The sequence below is a fragment of the Myotis myotis genome, unplaced genomic scaffold (assembly GCF_014108235.1).
Source record: "Myotis myotis isolate mMyoMyo1 unplaced genomic scaffold, mMyoMyo1.p scaffold_m19_p_20, whole genome shotgun sequence".
NCBI lineage: Eukaryota > Metazoa > Chordata > Mammalia > Chiroptera > Vespertilionidae > Myotis > Myotis myotis.
In genome coordinates this window covers 10686305-10703120 of record NW_023416325.1, presented here as the reverse complement: position 1 = coordinate 10703120, position 16816 = coordinate 10686305, and the positions used below count along the sequence as shown (strand labels likewise).

Here is a 16816-nt window from a genome sequence, read left to right as displayed (position 1 = left end):
TCCAGCCCAGAAAGCTGCACTTGACCTTGGCCGTGCTGGCCAGGAGCTGACAGCCAAGGATGCAGACTTCCGGGATGAGGTGTGCAGACCCTAAACGGCTGTGTCCCCACTTCAGGAAGTGGGCAGAGGAGCCCTCCACGGGTGTTGGTGTCAATGCCCTGGCGCCCCGTTTCACCCCTGCATGAGTGTGGAGGCCGTGGTGACAGGCGCAGGGGCAGCAGTGTGAGCCCAGCGCTGCCTCTGTCTGGCTTTCCAGCAGGGTTCTCTAGGCTTTCTGGCATGGAGTTCACAGTCCTGGGAAGAAGTCTCTTTTGCAAAGAGTGCTCAGAGCTGGGGGAAGTGGAGAAATGCTGAGGTCTGTGGTCTGGGGGTTTGAGCCCTGGAGAACAGGGTCCTTATCTTAACCTCCTTGCAGGAGGCTTCTTCAGAGAGGCCATCAGGACCTTGATTGTAAACTGATGTCCTTGGGATCCACACTACCCAAGGAAGGGCTCCCTAAGACTCAGCAGCAGCAGATCTAAGGGGTGTGGGAGGCCAGAATCCTGGGTAGACAAGAGAATCATTGATCGACTGCCTCCTGCCCGCCCCCCACTGGGGATTGAGCTCGAAACCCGGGCATGTACCCCCACCGGGAATCGAACCGTGACCTCCTAGTTCATAGGTCAGTACTCAACCATGGAGCCATACTGGCTGGGGCAGGTCTGCTTTGTTACACAGGGGCCATGTCAGCGGAGACTGCTGTGGCGCCAGGTAGGCAGCCACTTTGCGAATCCCAGTGGGGCGGCCTCTCCGAGGATCCCACACTTTATCTAGAATCTGCCCTGGCATGGAGCCAGCTTCCTGTGCAGAGGGAACCCCAACCTGATCATTTGCTGTGTCCCGAGTAATGTGGGAGGGGCCTGTGGAGACGCTCTCCCCCGGATCTGTGGGCAGTGGAGGGTGGATGAGGACCGGGCCTGTGTGGCCGCAGCAGAGTGTATGCACACTGCTGACCAGCAGGAGCTAAAGAGCCAGCGCCCTCTGCACGGCCGGGGCCTTGTGGGGATGGCTGGTGACCGAGTGTCAGCAGTGGGACAGGGCAGCCTGAGGTGGATGCCCTGAGCTCAGTGGCTGTCCTTCCTGGAGGGGCCAGAGAGCTTCCCTAGCCCAGCCTGGGGTGGTGACGGGATAGGAACCCTCTCTCCCTCTGCCACCAGTGGGTGTACAACATTCTCGACAAGAAGGCGGAAGCCGACCGGATTGTTTTTGAGAACCCAGATCCCGCTGACGGCTTTGTCCTCATCCCCGACCTCAAGTGGAACCAACAGCAGGTAAGAGATTTCCTGCTGGGTTCTCTGCTCTCAGTGTCCTGCTCCGGGTCGGGTCAATGACCCACCGTAATCCTACCTTAAGCCACCGTCTTTCCCCCATTGGTCTCGCACTCTCTAAGCAGATTGTCCTTAACCAGCGGGGAGAGGTCTGAGCTCTGCACGCGAATGCATACCTGTCATACGGAGTGTTTATGCTTCAGCGGGCACTTTAACGCCCTTTCTGTCTCCTCCAGCCCCCACCCCCACTGGGTCTGTGTGCGGTTGGGGGAAGGGGAGGCGGGGATGAGGCGATGTTTATATAACCACCCGGGCTGCTCCTTAGCCAGCCACGTGGCTTGGGTGGCCACTCTCACTCTCTGGAGCCTGTGCTGGGCTGTTTGCTTTCCTTCCTCTCCCTAGACACCAGCAGACCCGGGCCGGCCCATGGTCTGAACTAGTGACAGGCAGCAGTCACGGCGAACAGCCTGTGGCATCCCCTGCACTGCCCTAGTTACAGAGGAGGCCCGGCAGCTCCTCCTCCCTGAGCCTCTCCCCCGTGTTTCCTGGTCTCCATGTGCCTGCTGCCGCTCCACCCACTAAGGAGCACTAAGGTGGCTTCCGGGGAGCCACCTTCTCTCTGTCCCTCCCAGTTCTCTGTAGCCTCTCTGTCTCTCCACCTTCTCTCCTCCCACCCTCATTCCCCTGCACCTGCCCGCTGCAGTCACAGTGTACCATCCCCCCTGGGTGGGCCTGCATGCCCTGCTGAAGAACAGCAGACAGCGGCCTGCAGGGGGTACGCTTCCCGCCACCGCCTGCATGGGGCCGGATGCAGCCTGCAGCAGGTCGGGCCAGGAGAAGGCCATGGAGGCCAGAGGCGGAATCACCGAGTAGGAAGTGGGGAGTAGATAGATGCCCCCCTCCTCTAACTGGACTCTGAGATTCCAGCTTGGGTTTCCGTTCTGCTTTTGGGTGGGCCCTTCTGGTTTCTGCACTGCTCTGGCAGTCATGGGACCTGCAGAGGCATCCTCCGGAGGGTGGGCCCTTCTGGTTTCTGCACTGCTCTGGCAGTCATGGGACCTGCAGAGGCATCCTCCGGAGGGTGGGCCCTTCTGGTTTCTGCACTGCTCTGGCAGTCATGGGACCTGCAGAGGCATCCTCCGGGAGGGTGGGCCCTGCCCGCCTCGCCCAGGACGCCTCCCCCTTCTTTCTCAGCCCCGGCCTGCTCAGTCGGCTCTTGGGGCCTTTAGGTCCTTACTGGGCTCACCGGCAGTCTGCTTGGCTTTGATTGGGTGATTTCCGTACCTGCCGTGCCCCCTTCAATGCCAGATATGGGGGCTGGGAGCCCGTGGCTGGGCACCGGGCCAGCCTCTCGGCTCAGGCGCATAGGCTCGTGAGCACCAGCTGTCTTACCAGTGCTGTGGGGCTTCCTGAACGTGGTTCGGGGTGGTAGGAAATGAAGGGAGTTTCCAGGAGTTGGAGAGCTAGGCGAGATGTGGGGTGCAGCCAAACCGGTTTGGCTCAGTGGATAGAGCGTCGGCCTGTGGACTCAAGGGTCCCAGGTTCGATTATGGTCAAGGGCATGTACCTTGATTGTGGGCACATCCCCAGTGGGGGGTGTGCAGGAGGCAGCTGATTGATCTCTCTCATCGATGTTTCTAACTCTCTATCCCTCTCCCTTCCTCTCTGTAAAAAATCAATAAAATACATTTTTTAAAAAAAGATGTGGGGTGCAGTAGTGAGAGAGGCGGCCCCCAACCTCCCCTCCCCTGCAGCTGAGCCCCACTTCAAGCCTCCACAGAGGAAGCCAGGACTGGCCCTGGAGATGTTGGGGGAGCTGGGACAGGCCCTGGGGATGCTGGTGGCAGCAGTGGGCCATGCCTTGTGCAAACCCTGTCTGCCCCCAGCAGCCCTGTGCCTGGAGGTCCTGGATTGCAGCCTGGTCACGGGAGGTGGGGGTGGGGTGGGAGGGACTCCAGACTCACAAGATCTGAGCTTGTGATTGCAGCGGGGGTGGCCTGAGGGACAGCAGGAGACCGACTTGTGCGTCTCCATTCTAGAAGCCCACGGCACTGAGAAGGCATATCGGGGTCCTCTGACCTGGTGCCGGCAGGCATCCTGCCTCTGTTCCTTTAAGACAGAGAGGCTTCAGGAGCGGCACTGGCATCCAGCGCAGGTCTGGACTGGTCCTCAGCGATCGAGGATGGGCAGGCTGAATGTCAGGCTTTTGCCCTGGCCCGTGGGGCTCAGTTGGGTGAGCGTCATCCCGTGCACCAAAAGGTCACTGGTTCAAGGTCATGGCAAATACCCAGATTTTGGTCTCTGGTTGGGGTGCATGTGGGAGGCAACTGAGCTTTCTCTCTCTCTCTTTCTCCCTTCCTCCCCCTTCCCCTCCCTCCCTCTGCCTTCCTCTCTTTAAATATTTTTTTTAAGTCAGACTTTCCTTGATGGTAATATAGGTGCCATTGTTCTTAACCTTTGCTTAATTAGCACGGTCTCTTGGTAATGCCATATGTCACTGTCTCAGATCCTTGCCCTGCGACAGAACCTGACAATTAGGCAGTGTCTCCAGCAGGGAGACGGCGGGCTGGACGTCACCTCCTCCTCCCTAGGCAGGGGTGGAGGAGAGCAGTACATCTGTGTTTTCTTCGGGGAGGCTCTCTGCTCACCTGGCACCTCCTGCTGCTCTTTCTCCCAGGAGGATGTCTTTACATACAGGGTGTCCCCAAAAATGTGTACTCACTTCAAATAATTATGAAGCCAGTGTTTATTACATTGCACTAAGTGTATTAAAATACATTTCATTCTCAAAATGTAATAGGACTCAGCGGTGTGTACATTTTGGGGGTATACCCTGTATTTATGTAGCCCGCAGCTGATGACTCGGGATTAATTAGCAAGACTCTTCGTCCGTATGTCCATTGTCCATCCATCCGTCCGTGCCACGAATACCTGCCATGCCCCTAATGTGTGCCAGACCTCTGCCTTTCTGGAGGTTATATATCCCTTCCTCAGTTCTCTTAAGGCAGTGGTTCTCAACCTTCTGGCCCTTTAAATACAGTTCCTCATGTTGTGACCCAACCATCAAATTATTTTCGTTGCTACTTCATCACTGTCATGTTGCTACTGTTATGAATCGTCATGTAAATATCTGATATGCAGGATGGTCTTAGATGACCCCTGTGAAAGGGTCGTTCGACCGCCAAAGTGGTCGCGACCCACAGGTTGAGAACCGCTGTCTTAAGGGCTCGCCTGCGTATTTTATGTTTTTCTGTAGGTCTGGTTCATACATGCACAGGGTGAAGGTGCACATACCAAGGTGTGCAGGGAGAGTAAGGTCGTCACCCCACATGCCTCCACTTCCCTTCCCCAGAAGAGAGCATTTCTTTGTCCTTCCAGAGAGCCTTTCCCTATTGTATGTAGGGGCATGTGTGTGTGTTTATGGAGGCACACATGCCCTTTCAGGTCATGGGACTCGGGTTCTCTGGTCTAAGGACCTCAGCACCGGACACTGCCCTGCTGGGTCACCCAGGGGCGGAGGGAGGACTCTCCCTCCGAAGCTCCGGCCAATCGCCTTCTCCCCCTCAGCCCGAGCCAGGAAGCTGCTGCTCCGAGTCCGCTGTCCTCCCTTGTAAAACGAGATTGATGGTGTGAAGACTGACTTCTGGGCCACCTTCTGGGGTGCCAATCCGAGACCCTTGCCGGCCCCTTGTCTAGCTTTTTCAGAGAATTTCTCTGAGCCAGAGGCCCTTTGGCTGCAGAAAATCTGAAGTAATGTCTGATATCAGAGAATGGCTTTTTTTCCCTTCCACACCCAGCCGTGAGCTGACACCCAGCACCAGGCTGCATGCCTCAGTCCACGTCAGGGAGCAGTGGGTGCGACTGAAGGTCCTGTTTGGACGGCCAGCAGACGGCATCTAAAACAAAGGCTACTGCTATTTGGAAGTCCTGTGATAGTGACACATGGAACAACTGAAGACACCCACAGACACACACCCACGCCCCGAGTTCAAGCAGTTTTTCCCCTGGCTTCTCCTGGGCCTCTACCTCGTGAGAGAGTAAATGTCCTGGACACATGTCGTGAAAAGGGGGAGCACCGAAGGGACTTGTGGGCCAGGGAGGCCTGTTGGCACAGCTCTGTCATCTGCCTGAGGCTCCCACGGCCCGTGTGTAGCAGGCCTGGCGCAGGGAGCCCAGCTCTGGGAGCCCTGGCAGAGGAGAGCGTCTGGGGCAGGAAGGGACTGCTGGCAGGAAGAGGCACCGCTGGCCATCAGGTGCCATCTGGAAAGTCTCATTCTCACTTTTGAACTCGGGGCCCTTCAGGGTTTGGTCGGGTCCCCAGGCTGTCTCATCTCGTTGAGGAATCTGGCATCTTAGAGGCAGGGCTGAGTGCTGCTGGAGCTGCCCCAGGCCTCCCCCCGAGCCCCGGAGTCAGGGCCTGCCTCACACGCACGCACGGAACGCGACCGCCAGCCAAGGCCAGGGTTTGGGCGAGCGGGGCGTGGTGGGGACGGATTCTGGGCCAGAGGAGTTCATTTCTGTCCTGGGCACCATCTTGTCGACTTTGGGTCTTTGCAGTGTTGTGACCTCCAGGTTGTGGCCAGGTGCTGTTTTCAGGAAGGACAGTGGGAAGGGCTGCCGGGCCGGGAGGTAGGGGAAGGGAGGAGAGGTTAGTGCGGCTCTGGTGGTGCCCCTGCCGAGCTGGTCCTGGCTCCCTTTCCACCCTCACAGGCCTTCACCCGCCTTTGAGTCCCGACAGATCGGGTTGCTTACTCTGACTGTAGCACTGTGCTCTCCTGCCTCCGAGCCTTTGCTCTCACTGTCCCCTCTCCCTGACTGCCCCTCCTGTAAACCTACCTCTTCAAGACCCAGATCCCCGCCGCCTCCTCCAGGACGCCTCTCCGGATGGCCCTCGCCGGTCTTCCTTCTTCCTGTACTTCTCTCACCTCATGTCTGAGTAGTTACTTGTGCCCATGCGATTAGACCCTGAACTCCTGCAGGGAAGTGTTGTCCTTGGCACTTGAGCCCCATCAACTCTGAGTTTAGGGTATTCCTTTGCAGGAGGAATGGGCAGAAGTTCCGTTCCTTAGACCATCCACTCACGGGGCACGTGGACTCCCACATCGCTGGGGGTCAGTCCTGCTTTGGGGTCCCTGGGGCAGGCTGTGGCTGGCACTGCAGGCGTGGGGGTGGGCGCTGCTGGCTTCGCTGGGGGATTCCAGGATTGGCGCCTCCCCGGCTCTGTCGCCCGCTGAGCCTGCTGTACCCCTGCTCTCTGCAGCTGGATGACCTGTACCTGATCGCCATCTGCCACCGCCGGGGCATCAGGTCGCTTCGGGACCTCACCGCGGAGCACCTGCCGCTGCTCAGGAACATCCTCCGGGAGGGGCAGGTGAGTTGCCCTGGCAACACATCAAAGCCCAGAGGAATTACCCTCTGCTTTCAGTGTGTTCCCTGTATCTCCTTGCCCTTCCCAGGAGGGTGTCTGCGACGGGGGCTTCTTTCTCAGAGTCAGTGTGGGATACACACAGGCTCTTTCCAGGCCCTGCCGCCTGTCCTGCCCCACCCTCCTCTTAAGTTCCCACTTCAGTGCCCTGCCTTCTCCAGCAGGTCCCGTCTGGGCGCTCGCCCAGCCCGGGATTGCCAGTCTGGCTGTGACAGCCACACCATGCAGCCGTGTTTCTTGTAGCTGGATCGATGGCTCTGACGTGTGAATGCAGGAACCGCCTCTACTCTAGCCTGTGGGCCGAGGCTGTATTCTCTCACTCCTGAGATTTGGGATGCCGTCTATGTGGGGTGACTATTGAGGGTGCCGAAAGGAGCCCCGAGGGGAGGGAAGATGGGGGAAGAGAGACTAGAATCCAGGGATGTGGCCCTGGTTCTGACATTTTGACCCAAGTCAGCTGGCTGACCTTGGGCCTCACCTCCCTCGGTCTCACTATCTGGGTAGGATCCTTCTGAAGCCTCCATTCTGGGGGCTTGTTCTCGGCCTTTTTTCCACTTGGAACATTTGAAGGTCCCCTACACACACACACACCGCACACTCTCACATTCACACACACACATACACACTCACACTCTCACACACACTCACATTCACACACATACACACACACATACACTCACACACACTCTCACATTCACACACACACACACACACACACACATACTCTCACATTCACACACACACATACACACTCACACTCTCACACACACTCACATTCACACACACACACACACATACACACATACTCTCACATTCACACACACACATACACACTCACACTCTCACACACACTCACATTCACACACACATACACACTCTCACACACACTCACATTCACACACATACACACACACATACACACTCTCACACACACACTCTCACATTCACACACACACACACACACACATACACACACTCACATTCACACACACACATTCTCACACACACACTCACACACATACACACACTCACACACACATTCTCACATTCACACACACACACACTCACATTCACACACGCACACATACACACTCACAAGTCACGCGCGCGCGCGCACACACACTCACATGCACTCACACTCACGTTCACACACACATACATTCACACACACGCACTCACATTCATACACACACACATACACACACTCTCACACGCACTCACACATACACACACACATACACACACTCACACGCACTCACACACATACACACACACTCACACACACACACTCACACACACATACACACACACACACTCTCTCACACGCACTCACACACACACTCACATTCACACATATACACACACACACATACACACACACACACACACACACACCCCAGTGCCCAGGCCTGCAGTCCTGGTGCTCCTTCCACAGCGTTGCTCCCAGGCTTGGATCACTTGGAGGAAGGGCTCTGCTGGGTCCTCTCTCTGTTGACCTCTGACCCCAGCTCCCTGTCACACCTCTCTGGCTGCCTGTCTGGTTGGAATGGCTCATTTCTCCTGTAACAGCCTCTGGGTGGCAGAGAGTGCGTCTTCCTTCTGGGGAGATGCTAGGCCAGCACTTCAGCTGCGCTGGCAGCTCTGCGGCCGTCCCCGCTTATCCCACAAAGCCTTTGGGGGTCGGCCTGGCCCGAGTGCCATATACAGAACGCTGTTCTGGTGTGCATCCCGAGCCCACGGGGGCCCTAGTTCTTTCCTCTTCACCTCTGACCTCCTGAAGGATTTGCCCACAGTGGAAACCAGAATCTCCTCTTAACTCTAAGCCTTGGGGACTCCGGGAAAGGGGTTTGATACGAAAGGTCCTACCTCTGCCCTGGCCAGTGTGGCTCAGTTGGTTGGAGCATCGTCCCTTACACTGAAAGGTTGTGGGTTCAGTTCCTGGTCAGGGCACATACCTAGGTTGCAGGTTCGATCCCCAGCCGGAGTTGGGATGCATGTGGGAGGCAACCTATAGATGTTTCTCACGTCAATGTTTCTCTCTCTCCCTGCCCCCTCTCCCTCCTTCCCTCCCCTCTCCTTCCCCTCCCATTGAAAATCAGTGAACATGTCCTCAGGTAACGATCTTTTTTTAAAGACCTATTATGAAAATAAAATAATTTTTAAAAAAAGGAAAGAAGCCCTACCCATGCACAAGGTGGGGGCCGAGGGAGCAGGGGCCAAAGTCAGGCTCCCCTCCTGCCAGGCGTCTGGCCCATCCTTGTTCTCTTACTAAGGCCCTCGCTCAGCCATGCCCATTGCCCGAGCCTCACTCTGCTGCAGGCTGAGGGGGCGAGGCTTCCTCCACCCACCTGGTGCTTTTCGTGTTGACGGACCGTCCCAGCCTGGGTCTGTGGGGCCGTTCTTAGGCCCTGGACTGTCTAGATTTCCAGCAGGAGCTGCGTGAGGAAACAAATGTTTATCCAAGTGGGGTGGGGAGCCCTGATCCTGCCACTGTCCCTTCATGTGGGGGCCCTTGCTGGTTTGCTCAGTGGATAGAGCGTCGGCCTGCGGACTGAAGGGTCCCTGGTTCGATTCCGGTCAAGGGTACTGCCCAGGTTGTGGGCTCGATCCCCAGTAGGGGGTGTGCAGGAGGCAGCCAATCAATGATTCTCTCTCATCATTGATGTTTCTATATTTCTCTCCTCCCTTCCTCTCTGAAATCAATAAAAATATCTTTTTTTCTTCTTTACAGAGAGGAAGGGAGGGGGATAGAGAGTTAGAAACATCGATGAGAGAGAAACATTGATCAGCTGCCCCCTGCACACCCCCTACTGGGGATGTGCCCACAACGAAGGTACATGCCCTTGACCAGAATCGAACCTGGGACCCTTTAGTCTGCAGGCTGACGCTCTATCCACTGAGCCAAACCGGTTAGGGCATCTTTTTTTTTTAAAAGAAAGAGCCTCAGCTTGGCTGTCACCTGCCTGCTCTGAATCCATGGCGGGAAGGCAGGGACCTGCAGCACGCAGTGGGCAGAGGGCCGTGTGTGGGTTTTGTTAGATGCCCGGAGGCGAGTCTTGGGTCAGGGCAGGAGGAGGGGCTGGTGCTGCTTCGTGGGCAGCGCAGTGACCCTTTCCCGCCACTCCCTTCTCCCAGGAAGCCATCCTACAGCGGTACCAGGTGAAGGGGGACCGCCTCCGCGTGTACCTGCACTATCTGCCCTCCTACTACCACCTGCACGTGCACTTCACCGCCCTGGGCTTCGAGGCCCCCGGCTCGGGGGTGGAGCGGGCCCACCTGCTGGCAGAGGTGATCGAGAACCTGGAGCGCGACCCGGAGCACTACCAGCAGCGCACCCTCACCTTTGCCCTCAGGGCGGATGACCCCCTGCTCAGGCTCCTGCAGGAGGCCCAGAAAAGCTGAGGCTCCTGGACGGCCCAGAGAACAGATATGTGGGACTGGGGTGGGGTTTTTTAGCACCAAATTAATTTTTTTAACTGTGGTTTGTACTGGCTTATTTCTAGCGTGCGAATAAAGTATTGGTCGCATTTGGTGTGGACTGGTGGTGCCGCCCAGGAGGCAGGAGCTCAGGAAGGTGGGGTGGGCAGAACCCCAGAAGGAGGTCTTGAGACGAGGCCATGAAGAGGGGGGACCGGGTTGGGGGGGTGGCTTCAGCTGACCTGGATGGCTGCCAGGCCCGTCTCCAAATCCTGCACACCCCCCTCGCCCGTCTCCAAATCCTGCACACCCCTCCTTGCCGGTTTCCGAGTCCTGAATCTGCCTGCCTCTCCCTGTCCTCACTCCCCATTCTGCTGCCACGTCCTCTCCTTCCTGCCTGATGGTCTTCCAGGTCCACATGTCTGGGAGTGCCCCCAAAGAGGCAAATATGCAAACTTTCTGGAAATAATCTATAGCAATTTTTGATGGCGCTTCCTCTGTTCATTCCCAGCATTGAGGTCACCCTCTAGGGGTGAGTCACGCCTGTTGATAAGCTTGTTGACAAGGATGAAGGATCTCGGCCTGGAAGTGGGAGGGTTTTAAAAAGAATCGGGTGATGCAAGCCCAGAACGCCTGCCTTTGTCTCTGTTATTTGGTCAGCGAGTCCCTGGCCTTGAGTTTATTATCTAGGCAGGAAGACAAAACAAACTCGCAGAAGCAGCCAGAAGATCAAGTACGAAATAGTACAGCAGGGTAAAGCGATACGGGTGCGGTGGCCCCAGGGGCCCCCATGGGCTCGGGTCCAAGGAGTGGCCAGCTCCAGAGGCCTGGTCATGGAATCTTGAGGCCAGGAAGGGACTTCAGAAGGGACTCCAGGCTGATGGCCTGTAAGGAGCCAGCAGAGACTGCCCCGTGCAGGGTGGCCCCTGCCACTGCCCCAGCCGAGCAGGGACCGGCATGCGCGACGGAGGCGCACGATTAAACACACGCGGCACTCTTCACAGAAGACGGGTGCATCAGGGCCAGAGGGGCCGTACGTGTTAGTTTCGAGGTGTGGCTGACAGATCCTGGGTCTTGCTCGGAAAGCATTTGGGAGACGGAATGCTGGGCTTTGCTGAGTGGTAAGAGGGAAGCATAAGGCAGAGGAGTGGGTGGCTCTTACTCTGCATCCCCTGGACTGAGAACCAGGAGACCTGGATGCAGAGCCGAGCTCCATTCATTCATTCATTCATTCATTCATTCATTCATTTATTCATCATTCATTCATTCATCTGAGGTTTATTGAACACGTGCTATGGTTGAGGCACTGCCTAGATGCTGGCAATGGTGAGCAAATGGTCAGAAGTCTCTCTGGAGCCAACATTGACCCCTGACATAGGGCAAGACCCACGGCCTTCTGAGCCTGCATTGTGTGAAGGGGAGGAGGAAGGAGGATCCGCGATGTAATCAGCTGTGTCAGGTGTGATAATGAAGCTTTATCATAAACCTTGACTTGCTGATCGGCTCTTCAGCCAGACAGTGTCCCAGGGTTGGGAACACAAAGGTGACTAAGGCACAGCTCCTACCCTCCGGCTAGTGGGGCAGACAGGTGAACACAAGGGTAAACACAGACAACTCATGGAAACTGAAAGCAGGTATGTGGGCGAGTCAGGTGTGGATCCTGACAGCACCCCGGGCACCTCCAGCAGGACGGTCAATGGAATAAGGCATTGAGGGTGGGGAGGCCGTGGGGGCTGCGTTAGAGGGGAGGTGTGATGGGGTGGGCACCTGCGTTCCCCACCAGGTGGAGATGACAGCAGTGGGACCAGCTGGCTTGGAAGGGAACCTGGCTTGTCTTTTCTCACGTGTAAGAAAAAGACACGTGGGGAGGTCTGGAGAGGAGGAGTGGAGGGGACGCCAGCCCTGAGGCCCCTCCTTGCAGAGTGCAAGCAGTGTTTTCTCGAAAGAACAAGTCCTCTCAGCGAGGGTCTCATCTGGCTTCACACGGAGGTTGTCTGCTTGGAAAAGGCTGCCGGGCAACTCATCCTGAATCGGAGGAAGACAGCCAGGGCTTCCCAGGGGTCGGGCCTTCCTCTCCCTGGATGGGCGCCCTGCGAAGGCATCCTGCCTCTCCAGGCTCGACTCCCTGCCCGATCTGTCCATCTCTCCTTCACAGGTTTACTCCACCACCCGTCACACCTGCACCAAGTCTTACCTGGGCTAAAGCTTCAAATGTATTCGCGTTAAATCTCAGGGCGACAATGGGAACAGGGAGATCCCCCCAGAAGCATGGCTCAGGAGATGGGACAGCCCAGGACAAGACTGGGTAAGGGCAAGAGGGAGGCCTGGCTCCGCCCCCGTCATGCTGGGAGACAGGGCTTGTCTTACGTGTCAGGACCATGCCTGCTGTCACCCAGGGCCAGGCTCACCCCTACCCCCTCCAACCCCACCCCCAACCCCCAGCTCCCGCAATGGGAGTAACCTGGAGCCAAGGGCAGAGCAGCCTGCAAGCTGGACACTGCACCAAACAAGACAGGAGTCCAGCCTCCTGCCTCAGGACCCCACCTGTGGCCAGGGCCACTGCCCACAAGACGACTCGCTTTTACTCCATTGAACGCGGCTCAGGTGTGTGGTGGGCCGTGGAATGGATCCTACAGACTCTCTGAGATTACAGCTACTTGCCCAGGTCACCACCCGAAACCGCTCCTTTGCTGCAATGCCACTCAGCAAAACCCAACATCCTGCCCCCACTGAGAGCTTCCCGAGCAAGACCCCGGATTCCTGAGCCCCACCCCCGCTCACCAGCCTACCAGCCCCTCCGGCAGCGTGCTGTGCCTGTCCTCCGTGCTGGAAAGAGGGCCCTGCGTGTTGGGCTGCGTGATTCCGACGTGCGTGCCTGCGTGCCTGCCCCGCTGGAGCAATGGCAGATGCCACGCTCCCCAGATGAGGCCCGAGGCCTCCGCGCTGGCCGGCAGCCCCCGGTCCTGGGCGCACTTGCCCCTGGCTCGGTTGGAGAAGGAAGGGAGCCATTGTTCCTTGGCTCCTCTCAGTTTGCCCAAAAGTTTCCTCACAGAGGAAAATTGCTGAGCGTTCTGTATTCGTCAGCATTCCTTCATGGAACAGGAAAATAACATTTTGAAATGAGCTGGACACTTCAGCTCCACTTGGCCTGTCTCTGTGGAATACAGATCCCCACGCGGAGAAATCAAGAAACAGTGACACACAGAAAAATGTTTGAAAATGTTGCTCTTGTAATACTTCCATGTCCAAACATTGCAATATATCTGTTTTGTGTCTGAATAGGTTGATGTAGGTCTGCTAACCCTTCCTTCTCAGGAAGGACTAAGTCTTTTCTTCAAGTGTACTTTTAAACAATTATTATTGATTTCAGAGAGGGGAAGGGAGAGGGAGAGAACGGGAGAGAAACATCAGTCAGTTGCCTCCCGCATGTGCCCCCACTGGGGTTCACACCCGCAACCTGGGTATTGAATCCAACCAGCACCTTCTGGTATATGGGACGACGTGTCAACCAACTGAGCCACACCCGCCAAGGCAGGAAGGACTAAATGTTGATTCCAAACATGTATATATAAGGTTAAAATGTCCGTTTCAAAATAAGAACATGGTGATAATTAAGGGCTGTTGTGTTTTAAATATCCTCACCCAACCCTGTGTTTGTTCTATTATTTTTTTAACTTAAATTTTCAAATTTATTGGCATAAAATCTTGGTAATATCTTCTTTACTTTTTAAAAAATATATGTTATTGATTTTTTACAGAGAGGAAGGGAGAGAGATAGTTAGAAACATAGATGAGAGAGAAACATTGATCAGCTGCCTCCTGCACACCTCCCACTGGGGATGTGCCCGGAACCAAGGTAAATGCCCTTGACCGGAATCAAACCGGGGACCCTTGGCCGATGCTCTATCCACTGAGCCAAACCGGTTAGGGTTCTTTTTACTTTTTTTTTTTTAATCTTTATTGTTGAAAGTATTACAGATGTCTCCTATTTTCCCCCACTGACCCCTTCATCCCACTCCGGTCCACTCCTTAGGCCTTCGCCACATTATTGTCTGTGTCCATGGGTTATGCATACGCGCATATAAGTTTTTTGGTTACATTAGATTTTGAAATCTATGTAAACTTGAAGCTACCAAGTTTAGTTTTTAAAATTTTTATTTATTGGTTCTAGGGGGCGGGGGAAGGAAATGTAATTTGTTGTTCCACTTATTTATGCATTCATTGGTTGATTCTTGTATGTGCCCTGACTGGCGATTGTGCCTACAACCTTGGTGTATCAGGACAATGCTCTAGTCTAACCAATTGAACTACCAGGCCAGGGCTAAAGCTACTGACTTTTAACCACTGTTCAAAACTAAACATGGCCCAGCTGGCATGGCTCAGTGGTTGAGCGTTGACCTATGAACCTAGAGGTCATGGTTCGATTCCTGGTCAGGGTACTTGCCCCACTTTCGGACTCGATCCCCAGTGTGGGGTGTGCAGGAGGCAGCCAATCAATGATTCTCTCTCATCGTTAATGTTTCTATCTCTTCCTCTCCCTTCCTCTCTGAAATCAATAAAAATAAATTTTAAAAAACAAAAAACGAAAAAGCTATGCACGGGCTTAATCTGTTTAAAGTGTTTTAATTCAATAAATAGGTTTGAACATCCACCCATTTTTTAAAAAATATATTTTATTGACTTTCTACAGAGAGGAAGGGAGAGGGACAGAGAGCCAGAATCATCGATGAGAGAGAAATATCGGTCAGCTGCCTCCTGCACACTCCCCACTGGGGATGTGCCCGCAACCAAGGCACATGCCCTTGACTGGAATCGAACCCAGGACCCTTAAGTCTGCAGGCCGACGTTCTATCCACTGAGCAAAACTGGCTAGGGCCACCCATTTTTTTTTTTTTTTCAAAGCAAGAATCTGGAGATAGAATTCACATGGAGCTTACAGTTTAGTGAGACATTCATTACAATGTAATTACAAGAGTGGTGGGTGCCTTGAAGAAAGCAGAGGGGGCTGTGGGAGCTTCTGAGAGAAACCGAACTTCTAGGCTGAAACTTGACAGCCAAATGGCCAGCAGGTAGGGGCCTTGGGCTCAGCATGGCTGGGACCAGAATTTAGCCTCTAGCTTCTAGCGTGTGGCACACAAGGACAGTTAAAACACTGGCGGGTTTTTCCTTCCAGATCACGATGAAGCAATGAAAGTCAAGGCTAATGGGGTATATACGTACTTTCCTTCCCACCTGCTAAATTCTTCTAGCTGGGCGAATAATCAAATTAGACAGATTAACAGGAGAAAAATCACATTTCAATACATGCACCTCGGGAACTCCTGTAAGCATGAAAATTCCAAAGATAGTGAGGCGTCATTGGGTTATGACTACTTTGGACAAAGGAGAAAAGCCCCCTTTTGAGGTCTTAGATATCAGAAGTGAGAATGGGTGATTGACAGGTTGACAGGTTGTTGAGGAAGAGCTGAATGCACGCAGGCACACAGGCACTGGGCTGACAAACTCTCCTAGCAAGTCAGAAACAATGGGACACAGCCCCCCCCCCCCCCCAAGCCTTCCCATTTATCACACTTACATCAAATGAGTCTCAGAGGAACATCCTAAGACTTCCTTCCCGACTGCAGGATTTTCTGATCTGAATCTCTTGGGCAGGAAAGCCGGGAGGATCAAAGAGGTTCTTTCTGAGTCTTTTGTTCCTTAATTACCAGCTTAAAGTCAATATCCCAAAAGGCAAAACTTTCTCGGTCCCCTTCACTAACCAATTCCTTAACGTCCCCTTCCCCCTCTGCTTGAGAGCCAATGTGGGCACTGCACCCAAGTATGAACTTGGACGCGTTACGTAACGGCTCCTAACCAGGAGTGGTGGCCGTGCTGATCCCCAAGGCTTTGTGGGGTTTAGATGTGAGGGCTTTGTGGACATAGTCATGGCACGGTAGATGTCGGTTGCTGTTTTCCTGCCGTGAAAAAAGGCCAGAAGGGCTGTCACCATTTGATATCTGGGCTAGATATTAAAAAGCACTTCCTGGCTAGAAGGCTGTGTAATCCTAGATGATGCTGTGGAGTCATGGCAACCAAGAGACGTTAAGGCGAAAAGCAAGCCACGAACTAACTCGCTGTGTTGAATGGATCGCGGCCCTGAACAGAGACGCGGGCTGGGTGCCGTGACTTCTGGGATCGCTCCCAGCCTAAAGCTTCCTGGAATGCATTGTGGCCCCGGCCAGCGGGCAGGTTTCTAAGACGACAGCAGCGATGTCCCTGCCATTGAGAACCCTGGGAACCGCACGGCTCCACGGTCCGGCCATACAAATCTGATAAAAATAGGAGCTGAAATACCATCCCGAGTTGCTATTTTTAAAAGCGTCTGAGATGCTGGATTGGGTTTATTTTTTCCTCAAACAGCATCTTGCCGTTCCCTCCTGCTGGTGGGCAGGATGCTAACGTGGCACATGTGAGGGACGGGAGCCAAAAGCCTGCCAGGCACCCTTGTCAAAGGGCTCCAGGCCTCCTACCCAAACCCACTGCCTGCCCCGGGCAGGGCCAGGGTTTCCTGGCGCTAGAGGCACCCGCCCTCCCCATGCACCTTGCAACTTTGTCTCCTCCTCCGCTCCCACCCCCAGCAGGGAGGTGTCCGCCACTTCCTCCACAGCAGAGATGGACTGGGAGGTAA

The 16816-nt window shown here is 54.9% G+C and overlaps 1 protein-coding gene across 11 annotated transcripts in view; it reads left to right on the top strand.

The window, feature by feature from the left end:
• Positions 1 to 16816, top strand: part of LOC118678149 (CMP-N-acetylneuraminate-beta-galactosamide-alpha-2,3-sialyltransferase 4) — an 84956-nt gene that overhangs the window by 25149 nt on the left and 42991 nt on the right. For 9 of the 11 annotated variants that reach the window (XM_036353355.1, XM_036353354.1, XM_036353352.1 and 6 more), the window contains exons 4-5: positions 1197 to 1310; positions 6568 to 6678. In XM_036353355.1, the coding sequence (XP_036209248.1) occupies positions 1197 to 1310; positions 6568 to 6678 (225 nt within the window). Of the gene's footprint in view, positions 1 to 1196; positions 1311 to 6567; positions 6679 to 9867; positions 10264 to 16816 lie in introns of those variants that run through there. The other 2 variants (XM_036353361.1, XM_036353356.1) reach the window with 2 other exon arrangements.